Here is a 13978-nt window from a genome sequence, read left to right as displayed (position 1 = left end):
AAAAAACTTCATATTACAAAGCTATAAGTTCAATTCTTTTATTTTTTTTAAATACTATTAACTCTGTTAGACGGTTACAATGAAAGAGTTATTGTCTCCACTCAATCGTCATGCTGGGACACGGTAACAGTGCCGTTAGTGGCACCGTTCTCTTCCATTTTTTTAAAAAAAATTTCAGACCAATTTGTTATAGGAGTATATGTTCATAATTTTATCATTACATGTTCATAATTGTAAGTTCATAATGTCATAGCTCTGTGTTCATAATTACATAACTATACATTCATAATTGCATAATTGTACAATCATAATTCAATAACTGTAAATTCAAAATTTTCGAAACACTATGTTCACAATTTTAGAGCTCTATGTTCATAATTTTATCACTATAAATTCATAATTGTAAGTTCTTAATATCAGAGTTATGTGTTCATAATTCCATAACTTACATTCATAATTCTATAACTGACATTCATAATTGCATATCTGTACATTCATAATTCCATAACTGTACATTCATAATGCCACAAACGAATAACGTCGAGACAAAATTAATTTTTTTTTTTAACTGAAAGGCCGCATTTTCTCTTAAAACGGCATCGTTTTGGACTCGTGTCCATAATGCATTGTGAACACGAGTCCACAACATAATTTGCGATCTCCACTTGGTTCAAACCTGTGACCTCCAATTTGGAGGACTACAGTCATACCGCTCGACCGCTGGAGTCGGAACCTGTGCGGTACAAAATCCAAACAATAAAAATGTAAAGTTGAAGGAATAGCAAACACTGAGAGTCAGAAATAAAGTCACCTTTAAATTGCACTCTTGAAAAGAGGGCATCAAAATTTTACAGACAACATGCAGAAACATTAAAACCGAAAAATAAAAAATAAAAAAATCTGCCACCACCTGACTAGTGCATATTTCTACTCAGAACAACTTGTAAAGTTACAAGCACAATCTGATGCAACTTATTATTGGGGATGTATCTAACACAATCGCAGGCAGGGGTGCATGATGGATTGGATCCCAAACATCATGTGTCGCAATACAAAGCAATTTTGTAGCTACTGCTCGAGATTTCTTAACTCACGTTTCAGGATGTGGCCTTGGATTTCGACTTCTGCTTCTTTGCATTGAGCGATGCCAATCCACTGCCTAATCCAACGGGAGCCTCATCTGGCTGCTGCTCGGGTTTGGGCTTGTCACCTTGAGCATCTGAGTCCCCGCTCGCTTCTTTATTTGCTTCATCACTTTCAGCTTTGTTTACAGCATCGGGTGTTATCCCCGAGTTTATTACGTTTAGTATTTGAGATAGCGGGGGCAGACCCTGCACGGGACCAGCATTAGGCCGTAGTAGAAGACCCCTTGCAGCAGCTTTCTTCCGTACTTCTGCAGCTGCTCGGGCAGCTCTTTCGTCAACTCCCCTTCCTCGGGGCAAGGCGTCACCCACCATGGCAGCGTTTAGAGATTGATTCACACCACCAAACCCAGCAGAACCAGTGGCGGCTTGAAACGCATGCAATAGACTAGGATTGGCCTGTATATCAATTCAAAAGTTTCGGGCTAAAAATTTGCAAGGAACAAAATGAAAAATCGCCCTAGAGAGGACTAAACAGCATAGGGAAAATTCACGTGTGAAACATTTCAATGAAAAATACCTTCAAAATGTCGTAAGCCTTGTGAGCTGAAGCTGTGTTCAAAGCTTGACCCCGCTGCTTTTGAGCATTCATCTGGTGAAAAAGGCATAAACATATAAAGACAACAGACCGTAAATTCTAATTGAAGAGGAAGGGCCAAGGTCACTCAACTGGACTATAATGCACATGGGCCAATCCACACTAAAAGATTGAATCCAACCAATTAGAAGACAACAGGACCGTAAATTCTAATTGAAGAGGGCCAAGGTCACTCAACTGGACTATAATGCACATGGGCCAATCCACACTAAAAGATTGAATCCAACCAATTAGCTAGTCTAACCTAACCCATGGCCTTATAAACCCATATGTTCTCTCTTATTTTATCAATGTGGGACTCTTAACAAAGGATATTTGATAAGTGAACGGAAGCTATATACCTGCAACTCGCGCATCTTAAATGTGTTCATCCAATTCTGAGAGTCCTTTGTCCTCGAATCCTCCTCTCCAAGTTGTTTTGCTAAAATATCATACGTCTTCTTTTCATGCTGTTCACGAAACGGATTTTTTGTTTTCCGAAACTCATTATAATCCTAAAGTATTTCTGAAACACGGATAAAAATCACAAACTCAAAAATGTACCTGGTGGGACAACTTATAAGCACCCATGCAATTAAAGGCAATTGCCAGGGCATGATAGCAGACCGCAGTTTGAATATGATCTTCTCCTAGGAGTCTCTCATTCTTTTTCAAGGCTTCTTGCAGGTACCGAAGAGCGGTATCCATCTTCCCAATATCTTGGTACATCATCGCAACGTTTATAAAAGTTGCAGCAACATCAGGATGATCGGGACCGGAAGACAACCCAAGCAGAAGTAACGCCCTTGACATGTGGCGCAATGCAAGTTCTGTTTGGTTGAGCCCGTGGTAGAAAAGAGCCATATTTCCATAGCTGCAGTCACAAATAGTAACAAAATGATCAGCCAAGACAAGTATTAACGCTATTATACTCGGATCCCAAGCCGATCTAATCATAGCCTCTACAACACAACATATCGAGTACAATCAAGCACAGCTATAACATAATCTTAATAGGCAGATATGCAGAATGTTGTGGCCTTCAACGCATCTTAGGGTCCGTTTGGAAACCTGGAAAATGACTTCTGAAAAATGTTTTCCGAGCTTTCAGTGTTTGGATGTAACAGGAAAATCCAGTCGACGGAAACTTGACTGGAGAATATAAAGCCATTTTGTCGGAAAATGACGTCCGCCAAAATGTTTAATTATACAATTCTACTCATTTTCCAAAAAATAAACCAAACACACCAAGTTTTCCAAAATGCAACCAAACACGGGAAAAGAAAATGTTTTCTGGAACCAAACATTTTCCAGAAGTCATTTTCCTGCTTTCCAAGTAGACCCTTAATGCATAATGCATTGTATTCAATAGGTAACACGAATAAAAAACAGCAAGAAAATATGAAGTTCAGAGGCAAAGGGCTATTGCCTGTGAGCGGTGTCGGGGTGGTCCAGTCCAAGGCAGCGTTCATTAATGATGAGTTCCTTATGCTGTTGCACTATTGCTCCTGCCATATCACCGGCGTGATACAGAACCATAGCAAGATACCTGATATGCAAGAATGATGGGGTTGGGGTGTGGGGTGTGGGGAGTGGGGGACACACAAAAATGCATAAGTAAATTGAAAATTAAAAGAAAAACCAGAAAAAAAAAAAAACATGTAGATATATTCATTTTAAGAATCAAGAATAACAATGCTCTCCCCTTAAGGAAATTAGGTCCTTCCCAGGCATATATGGGTAATTCGTTTCAAAGTCAAAACAAAAATCTTTAGAACAAAATGAGGTTTAAAAAAAAAAAAAAAAAAAAAAAAAAAAAAAAAAAAAAAAAAAAAAACTGTGATGCTAGAAAAATGAGTTGGTTAAGCAAATAGCAATTACCGACAACAGTTGGCAACTTCCCTATGCATTGGACCAGTAACCTGCATGTTGTAAAAAAACAAGGATAATTGGTGCTAATTGATAAAGAACTTAATCACAATGAAAATGTAAGATACAGAATACTCAATCAGTTAACAACTTTACCTGCTGAAGTATTGTGAATGCTTCAAAAAATAACGCATAGGCTTCATTAAGCAACCCCTGAAAATAAATAACAAAGATCTTAAGAATATAATACATTAATCTCCACTAAATTATTTTTCCTACAACTCTCATGTATTTCATTTCCTTTTGAAACATGAAAATCACACTACATAATGTTGCTTAGAACCGTTTATACCTCAGCTAATTGAGCTTTTCCTGTTTCCACCAGATCCTTGGCTTCTGAACTGATGGGGATAGAATGCTTCACCACCGGTTGAAGATTCAAAACATCAGTTGCTTGAAAAGGTGTGACAGCATCAAGATCATATTTTCGAGCTGCAATGGTTGCTCCAACCTGTCAAAGAATACGCAGTCAATAGAAGCATAAGCGATACAAAATATTAACCACGGTTGTCTTATCCATTGATAGAAGTGCAACGTTAAATAGCAATAAGAAACACAATTCAGATGAACAGTTAATGAGATAATCATGAGTTACCTTGAGGCAAAGATTGCGTAAAACTTGAATTTTCTTTACCCGAATCCTTGCATCATCAGGCAAATCAAACTGAAAGAAAGCAATTAGAATCCTATTACAAATTAAAGTTATAGACAACAGCCCAGCAGCTTAGGGTAGTTAGGCTTTCCCCCAAAGTGTAAGAGTCAAACTTTGCGAGCATGACCCAAGCTGAATCTGGATTAGTCTCAAAGTGGTGGGGATACAAGATGGTATACACAAAGTAATAGAGGAAAATTTCGAATTACTTGATACCTGGTATTTGAGTTTTGAAAATTCTTTGATGTCGGACCACAAACTATCAGATGTGACATTCATATATGAAGATTGCTTCTTTCTTGCAGATGCCGCACTTTTCTTCTTTGCCAGTCCTTTGGAAAATTTTCCTGAAGAATGTTCCTGCAGAATTTGTTTAGTCTTTTAGTACAGCTTATGATAACATGTTTAGATAAAACTCTTGAAATTTCCAGCATTTCCATGCTTGTACACACCAGAAAAGGCATGTGATTAAAATTTAATAGAATGTATACCTCTCTATAAGGCAAACAGCCCAATATAATATTGTAATTACCAAATCACCTGAGCTCAGAACAAAAGAAAGCATAAAGGAGCCAAGAATAACATTTTTACCTTCTTTTGATTTTTAGAATGCACAGAATTTGTTCCAACTTTGCTAGACACAGATTGGATGTTTCCAAAGAAGCAGTTCAAAAAATGTGAGATGGCACTTCCAAGGTCATGGTCTTCTGAATCTCTTATGATGTCCTGCAAGTTCAACAGATCTGTTAATAAGTGATAATGAATCCAAAAACAATGAAACAAATAATAACGAAGGGATAGTACAAAGAACACAGTTCTCTCTGAAGTTCAATATGAAAATAAGAGATTCAAACTAGTAAATCACCTTGAAAATGTGTTTTGCTGACCTAACAATAACTTCATTAGAGCAAAGGTCCCATAAATGAGGCAAATGCCTAGTTCCCTCAGCAACCTGGAGGAGAATAAACCATATTGAATAAATTTGGGAGGAAGAGAGGTAATTATTCTTTAGTGGTAGCAATAATAACAATACTAATAATAAGAAATTAATAACATCAGGGGATTCTTACTTTTCTAAGATAATTAAAAGAAAAAACATTCATAAAAAGCTTCTTACTTTTCCAAGATAACGTAAATTAATCCCATGGGCATGAAGTGCTTCAGTTAATGTCTGCCCATCCATGGGTGAGACTTCAAGTGTGCAGAGGTCATTTATAAATTTTGGAAGCACAACATCTTTAAGATACAAACCCACTTTCTTCACATGTTCTTCATCAGCAGCTATGTCCTGGTCAAGTTAGTGAATTGCACAATGAATTCCGAATCACACAATTATGTGACTGAAGGAGATAAAAGTATGCAAAAGCCATGCCTCTTTATTCCCAGCCAACTTGAACTCAGTGAAGACATTAGGATTAAAAAGTATCTCCTCACGGATATCATCTTTGCTCTCTGACTGAGAACAGCATTCTTTGGCATCATTATTTTCATTTATTTTTTCCTGTACAGAACAAGAATAGTTCAAATAACTGGGCACAAGAGGCAGCACCTGGTTAAGCTAAAACAGATACCAAATGCAGAAAACTTCAGCTTTCAAATTTTTGTCTCAACTTTGCAATCAAAGACAATATTATTATCTGATAACTATGACAAGTGCACAAAGTACAGGCAGACCCCAAGATCCAATCCCATACAGAGATTACCACAAATTTAGGCATATACACAAACAGCTCGAAACAAATTAAAGAATGATGTTGCATATAAATTTTTTAAAATTATTATCATAATAACAGTAAAAAATTACAGTAAAGTGTAATATCCACAGCAGCAGAAGTCCAAAATCCAGATAAATACTTTAGAAGGAAAAAAATAAATTACCTGTGTGTCAACCTGGCTCATGGCATTATCCTCAGTTTTGGGCAGTTCATCAGTATTACTTGCATTTGAAGAATCACCAGTCTCTTGAACCTCTCCCTCAGCCTTGCACTTTGATTTTGACCTATCTGCTGCTTCAACCTGTTTAAGTAAAAAATAACAAATAAATAAAGACATCAAGAAATAAATAAGAGGATAAGATTGGAAATTTTCAAAATATTTAAGGAACAAGTGCTGACAATTGAAAGAATACTAACTTGGCAAAATGCAGTTATCAATTCAGGTCTCAAAATACAAAATCTGGAACCTGGACCGCTATAATTGGCATCACGAGGCGTGACTCTCATCAGGTCCAATATATAATGCCTGGTTGCCAGTGTAAGAAAAATTAATGTCTAAACTCATAAAGTTATTGTTGCCTAAACAAACTGTATCAGCCCAATCATGTGAATTCAAGCTTGAAAATTTTAGAAGTCAAATCCAAATACAGTTTCATCTTGAAGATACTTTTAGAAGTCAGAAAAATATTTCACCTTGAATAATAAAATAAACTTCCATAATAAGAAAGATCAGACCTTTTCCCTTCTATCAGAACAAGGCAGCTTAAACCAGTTACCTGTCATCACTGCCAACAATACCCTTGCACTCCACCGGTGCAGCCAACTCAAAAATATTCCCAGATCCATCATAGACAGCATGTAACTTCAAGTGCAGACGCTTTGCAGCTTCAACTACCTGTTGATAGTCAAAAGGATTAAAAATATTAATTGAACCAACAAACAGGTAGTCTGTATAGTAAAAAGGAATATCTCAAAATTTAAGATATTATTGAAATAAAGCTGAGAAAAAATAATTTTTGACTCGACATTATAGATCCAAAAGCAGACAGAAGAAGCTGGAAGCATTGGAATCAGGAAATTCATTCTGTAAAACAATCTTGCTTATCAAATTTCAAAACCAAACAAACATAATATAAGAAGTGCAAAACCTCATTTCAGTATTCTTCTTCTTAAATAGGAAGATAGAAAGCATAATAACAGTGAAATCCGCTGGACATACACAGTCTCTGCAAGGATCGCATGAAATTACTGGAACAAAAACTGATTGCTTTATGGGGTTCTTTCATACATCATAATAAAAGAAACAATTTTCACCATGGATGGGCATTGCTTCTTAGCAGATAGAAATCCCACAACCAAAAAGGAACACAAATTACATCAAAAGAAACCTACCTTGGAATGAAAGTCTTTATTCCAGCATATTTTCTTCCCATTATCAACAGAACCATACAAAAGGGAGTCTGATTTATCACCTTGAAGGATGCCAGGTAAAACACTCTGTAAGCAAGTAACAGAATAATGATGATTATAAGGACTAAAAGTACCAACTGACATACAATGGAAGAAGAAATACATTACACACAATCTAAAATTTAAACAAGTGTATAGTGTTGGGCATGTAGATTTTGAGCTCCTAATACAAATACACTTAATGAGGCATTGGGAATAGGAAATACAAAGATTTAATGTGTACAGATATGATGCAGAACAGATCCTCACTAACAGCTGAAAATTTTGCACATGAGGAGGCTGCAATGCAACATTTCATTAGACATTTGTTGTTTTTATCCTTTTGGGTTAGCAGTGGGAGAGGTTCATGTTTGGGCAAACTAGTCTTGCTAATTGACCTATGCAAACCCCAAGTCGAAATACGTGTGTATTAATAAGGCACTAATTAATCACTATATTGCACTAAATGTGAAGGGAACACCACAAGTTTGTTGGGCACCTGTGCTACAACTCTGTGACCTCTGTAATCAATTATGGCCATTGCAAGATTGTATAACCCAGGGACATCAGCTTCCTGATATGCCTTTGTGCCTTTCAGGTCATTGTTTGCACTTGCATATGTGGCTTGTTCACTTTCAGCCAACTGATTCTCAGCAGGTCCTCCAAGGGCTGAATCCAACGTGCCATTCACATGTTCTGAGCTAGAAGCAGTGGGTTTCTCCACATTTGAAACCTCAGAAGCACCGTGTGGCAAATTGTTCGGTACCTTCTCAGATGACAGCTGAAGTGGGCCCGTGCTCTCAACTTCTGAATGAGAATCAGGGGTCTTCCTCCTGGACAATTGTTCAAGGTCCGCATCAACAGCAAAGCTGAAGAATATGTTGTTGTGGACATACCTAGAAAACATGAAAACAAATATGAGGAACACTGTATGCAACTTTGCAAAGGTGAGGCATTTATAATACCAAATCACAGCTTGTCAATAATTTGACTTAAAAATAAAATTAAATAATACAGCATGTCATCTTTATTCCTCATGTTGGGCATACGGATATTGGGTGGCCAAGAGTGCATAGCTAGAGGTTTAGAGGGCACATACAGATATTGAAAATTGATGAGCAGTATAAAAGTGGAACCAAAAATTCACACAAAGGAAAATCAAAGAGCTAGCTATTCACTTCAGAGAAAAATTTAATGGAATGGTTTGCAGTAGCACCGGAACTGTAATAATGATATCATGACAAAAATAATTAAAACAAGAGGCAATGCACACTGTAATGTAGAATATAGCAATTGCTTGGAGTTCTATTGAAGTGACTGACATATGAAAGCACTCTGGATCAGTTGGGTTGATTGGTGGTATACATCTGCTGATGACTCCAATAGCACCACTAGTTGCAGCATCTACAAAGTCAGAAGTGACTTTGTAAAGGGCCCTATCTCGCAAGATCCTGGAAATAATTGTTACGAGTGATATAAGAAAGTGAAAACTGCATGAACACCGTTATTCACAAATAGAGAGCATCAAATTCACATAGAGAAAAACTAGGATCTATACTGGCAGCATAAGAGGTACCAATGTACCTTTCCTGTGGTGACCCATGCGGAAATTCCCGACAGGATTGCAATTCTTCATTCCAATCTCTTTGCATCCCAATCAGCTCACTTCCAAAAGAAAGTGTTAAAGCATTCTCTGCCCTAGCTGAATCACGTTTGTGATCTGATGCCAGAAATACAAGTTAATACTTAATACCAAACTGATAAATATAGTGCACTTCTTCCATATGCAACCCAAAAAAGAAAGAAAGAAAAAAATCAATAGTAGACAATGAATCAGAGTGTTTGGAGAAGCAAGTGCTACATGCATTGATTATGGACAACAAATAGAGAACTTATTAGATTTTCTGGGAGGATACAAAAAGCACCTAAAATCTTAATCCGATGAAGTCTATGGACCAAAATCTTTTAAAATCAGAAAGAAGCAAGGAGTTCAATCCAACATCCGTATTATTAGTGCCTGGTAAAGTCTAGCAAAGCATTCGGTGTCCCAATGGCCAACTGGCCATGAGCATCCCATTTCAAATATGAGCATGAAAAAGAAAACTTATAAAAGAATTGTTCTGCTAGCATGATAATAACTAATGAAAAGCAGTTACCAGGAATGGGGTAGGAGCCAAGCCATGAATTTGGGGACAGTAGAGATTGAACATTTTCAAAAGGATGTGCAGAGGCCTTCTGCTCCAATATTTCTCGAAAGGCTTTAATAAAGAAAAGAGAGTGATTTATAATTACATAAAGCAATCCATAGATTCAGAAGCTCAAATAAACAATAACTGCTTCTAACCATGTATTTGATACCTTTCTTAAACTTTGTGCTAATCTTTTGCAGAAGTCCAATTAGAGTTGTTGCTTCGGAGCCAGTTTTACTTGGTCTTGGATCAAGAACATTTGCAGTGCTTGAATTAACATAGAAGTTTTTAGTTGTTCCTGTAATAGAATATTTGTTTCCCTCAAGGCTTACTACATCCAAATAAATCAAATCTCCAGCAAGCCTGAATGCAATAAAAACAGCACTCACAATGTTATTGATAACATTCAACAAGCAAAATATTGGATATGATTACACATATTACTTGAAAATAATAATAATAATAATACCTTCTGTAGCTGGGAGGAGGATTAAATGAGGAGAACACAATACTCTCCACACATTTCACCTCCTTAAAAATTGTTGATAACAAATTGGAGAGCGAACTGGAAATATTGTCCACAAAACCCATATTATCGAGTTCTGGTATATCAGCTTTGATTGGCTCTACACAATAAACATCCAAAAAAAATATTATTACCAGAATCATACAGTAGATTTTAAATATGATGAATAAAGAAACCACTAACAAGGAAAGGAGAATGAAGGTAAGCTTGACTTGAATAACAAACCTCCAGATTTGGCAGCTGTTGGTTGCCCTGATTCATGTTGTAGTGCAAGTGATGTTGAGAGTGAGGAATGCAAACTGGAAAGAGATAACAATTCTCGAGTACGGTGAACATGAGCCCTAATAGATCGATCATCATATAATGCTGCAAGCAAACAAGCAATAACCACAATGTTATTTAGCCTGCAAATTCTAGCACTAATGCAGGCTAAGCATAAGACAGACATACCAGGAATCATCTCTAGGGAGCAGTTTCCAGAGGTGATATCAGCTACCTCAGAAATTTCATTATAATCCTCTAGATGATAATTTGATCCATCCTTTGTGTGCAATAACAGGTCATAACAAGTAAAGAAACATGTCTCTGGAGCATCAAGAAGAAACTGCTTCACATCCATAACAGAATCCCCAGGACTCAGCTGCAATCACAAGCCCATCAAAACATTGACAAACACTGATGTTAAATCACTTGAAAAAAAAAAAGAAAAAGAAAAAGAAAAACAATTTCTAGCTTTCGCTGTAAAATGAACCCAGTTTTCTTCCTTTTTGGGTCATGAGAAAACCAGCATAGAAAATAAAGGTAATAGGACATATTTAGTGACTTTTAATATACACCATGTAAATAGGATTTACAAATAATTTCAAAGGGCTCAAAAGAAAGACATCAAAATTTTCAAGCTGCAAGGTAAAATAGGCAATAAACAAGCTCATGACAGATTACAAATTAATGATAATATTGTCTTACTTGAAGCTCTAGCTTCTCACCCCCTTGAGTTTTAACAGTAACTGGATATAGATGCATATCACCTGATATAGAAGAGCTATTGTCAGATATATTCATATAAATTATATTGTTTCCATGAATAATACAAAGAAAGTCAAGGTTAACATAATATGTCTGTGAATTAAATAACGGGGACAATAATAAGGGAAAGTGAACCATTTCCCATTAAGGTTGGAAACACATGAATTTCCAATGAAGATTAGGACAAATTAAATCACCAAAGATTTATAAATAAAAAATAGTTATACTGTAGTTTTTTGAAGGATATCATGTGAACAAGGGTAGTATAGCAACAATGCACTGTCATTCTTTAAGTAAGATATTTAACCTCCATTAATAATGAAGCTTTCCTTTTGAGGCGGGAGAAACAAAATGAAATTATTAGCGCAAATACTAACATCAAAACACATTTGAACCAAATACACTTGTGGTCACCCATCATCCTAGGGAAAGGAATTACATATGGAAATGAATAGGCACTAAGGTATAAAATGATTGTTTCACCCAAATGATGCAACCCATATGCTAAATAATAGCCCATCTAACAGATCCATCAACTTCAATCAAATAGAAGCAAAAGCATTGTTGTGGACTTGTGGTGAGTCTAGTAGGGGAATGTGCAAATAATATCCCTGATCTTGCACAAGCACATTAAAAAAAATATGTGTACACACCAAAACAAAGCATTTCAAGCTGGAAACTTGCATACTACACATTTAGAATAAATATAATCATGAAGTGCTGAATAAGTAGCAAATATTTAATTAAAGGTCCTGGACTAGATTCGGGTGGACACTTCATTTTTGGGAAATATAGTTATGTATAAATTCCTTAGTTCTTTAACCAACACACATTGAAGCAGTGACACCAATTTGAGCTCTAAAATAAGAGACGGGATTGTTACTACCGAAAAAAAAAGACACAATCGATAACTTCACCTTGCTTTGGCTGGTTCCCTTGAGCCTCATTCGAAGACTCTTTGATTTCAGCCTTCATATCAGTTGATGTCCCCAATTCTGCATTTCCATTTGCCTCTGAACTTACAGAATCACTCACAGGAGCATCAGATGACACTGCATTCTCAGTAGTACTGGTGGCATTTTGTCCTTTCCTATTCTTCCCTTTGTTCGATTTTCCAGCCATCTCCAACCCCTGCATAAAAAAATGCACCACAAGTAATCAATTCACCTTGCATTTCTGCTTATCTTTCTGAACTGATTGAGGCATTGGATAAGATGTGCTACTAGCATTTACTTGCTGCTAGAACGCCACAGAAAGCTAAACAAAACATTAAAAACTAAGCAAAATGGAAACAAAAACAAAAAAAAAAAAAAAACAGAGATTGCTTATTTAACATATCCCACTTCTTCTGCATTTCTAATGAAACTAACCGAAGGAAAATTACAAACCCAACTTTGCTAAACACCCATGCGCCCCTTTTACAAGTTTCCAGTAGCTTTCAATATTGAAGCAAGCAGAAAGATCAAAACATGATAGCCCGATATATAAGAAATGAAGTGAACTAAACAAACTTCACACGGTAGCACAAAGAGCAAAGGAACGAGCTTGGGATACCTGTTATCGCAAATTGAAGAGGGGTGGGGCAGAGAACGAAGGTTTAGTGTAGGGCAGACACTGGAGAGTAGTTGAAGGTAGAAATGGAGTTCCGGCCGTCTGTGTCGAAGGGAAGGCCGTGAAACCGTGAATACTCGAATGAAACAAGGCAGAGTGTATCGCGGGTTCAGGTCGGCCCTTTTTGCAGCGGGTATGGATTGGGCCTATGAAAGTGCAGCCCAAGTGAGCATGTTGGATCAAGGCCCCTTCCGGGCAATCATTATTGTCGGAGCGTTATGCTGTGCAACCGTGGTGCAAAAACGACGTCGTTTTTACGTTTGACTTTTTTTAAAAATCATTTTTAATTGTCGTTAACGGTGTTATGTTGTGCATAATTTGAACTATATATACAGAATTGGTGATATGTGGATAATCTAATGGATCTGAATATTAAACGTATACCATGACAAGGGAAGTCATTACTTGATCGAGAACGATATAGGAGATTAATTGAAAAATTGAATTATCTCACAATTACACAACTAGGTATCTCTTTTGAAGTTAGCCTATTGAGTCAGTTTATTGAGAACTCTTGTGATACTCATTGGGATGCTAATGTTCGGGTTCTAAGGTATATCAAGAGAGCACCAGGGCAAGGTTTATTATATGAAGATTGAGGATATGGTCACGTTGTTGGGTATTATGATGTAGATTGGGCCGGTTGTTCATTTGACATGCGCTCTACTTCAGGTTATTGTGTACTCATTCGTGGTAATCTTATATCTTGGAAAAGTAAGAAGCAGTATTGCCAGGTCCAGTGCTAAAGTTAAATACCGGGTCATGGCCTTTGTTACGTGTGAGCTCATGTGACTAAACACTTACTACAAGAGTTGCAATGTGGTAATGTTGCTCAAATGACATTGATATGTGGCAACCAAGCAGCTCTACACATCGCCTCAAATTCATTTTATCATGAGAATACCAAACACACCGAGGTTGATTGTCACTTCATCAAGGAGGGTGTATTAAAACCAGATCAGTTAGCCGATATCCTTACAAAATAATCTCTCAGAACTCTTAAGAGTTTGGTATATTCCTAACAACCTTGGAGCATATGATTTATACCAGTCGTTATATTATAGACCGCGGTGCATGTGCACCGCGGTAAAAAACGACGCCGTTTCTTTAAGTAAAGAAATGGCCCGCCGTTAGAGTTAACGGAGTCCGTTTGTTTGGTATA

The 13978-nt window shown here is 36.9% G+C and overlaps 1 protein-coding gene across 1 annotated transcript; it reads right to left on the bottom strand.

Annotated features, from left to right (window-relative positions):
• Positions 1-783: 783 nt before the first annotated feature.
• On the bottom strand, positions 784-12918 carry LOC109181510 (clustered mitochondria protein-like). Its single transcript, XM_019331316.1, has 29 exons — positions 12760-12918; positions 12123-12336; positions 11146-11207; positions 10630-10819; positions 10405-10545; positions 10123-10279; positions 9823-10016; positions 9621-9722; positions 9049-9184; positions 8787-8915; positions 7964-8360; positions 7408-7512; positions 6792-6910; positions 6433-6541; positions 6179-6316; positions 5673-5801; positions 5418-5588; positions 5166-5252; positions 4892-5026; positions 4517-4660; positions 4244-4312; positions 3941-4099; positions 3745-3801; positions 3601-3641; positions 3149-3268; positions 2284-2593; positions 2082-2189; positions 1663-1734; positions 784-1541 (listed from the first exon to the last, which is right to left on the bottom strand). Exons 2-29 carry the CDS (start codon positions 12325-12327, stop codon positions 1098-1100), a joined length of 4230 nt encoding a protein of 1409 aa, XP_019186861.1. The 5' UTR covers positions 12328-12336; positions 12760-12918; the 3' UTR covers positions 784-1097.
• Positions 12919-13978: the final 1060 nt, after the last annotated feature.

This window comes from Ipomoea nil, unplaced genomic scaffold (genome assembly GCF_001879475.1).
Source record: "Ipomoea nil cultivar Tokyo-kokei standard unplaced genomic scaffold, Asagao_1.1 scaffold0188, whole genome shotgun sequence".
NCBI lineage: Eukaryota > Viridiplantae > Streptophyta > Magnoliopsida > Solanales > Convolvulaceae > Ipomoea > Ipomoea nil.
Note: the sequence above shows the minus strand (reverse complement) of the source record. Positions and strands in the feature narration are given on the sequence as shown.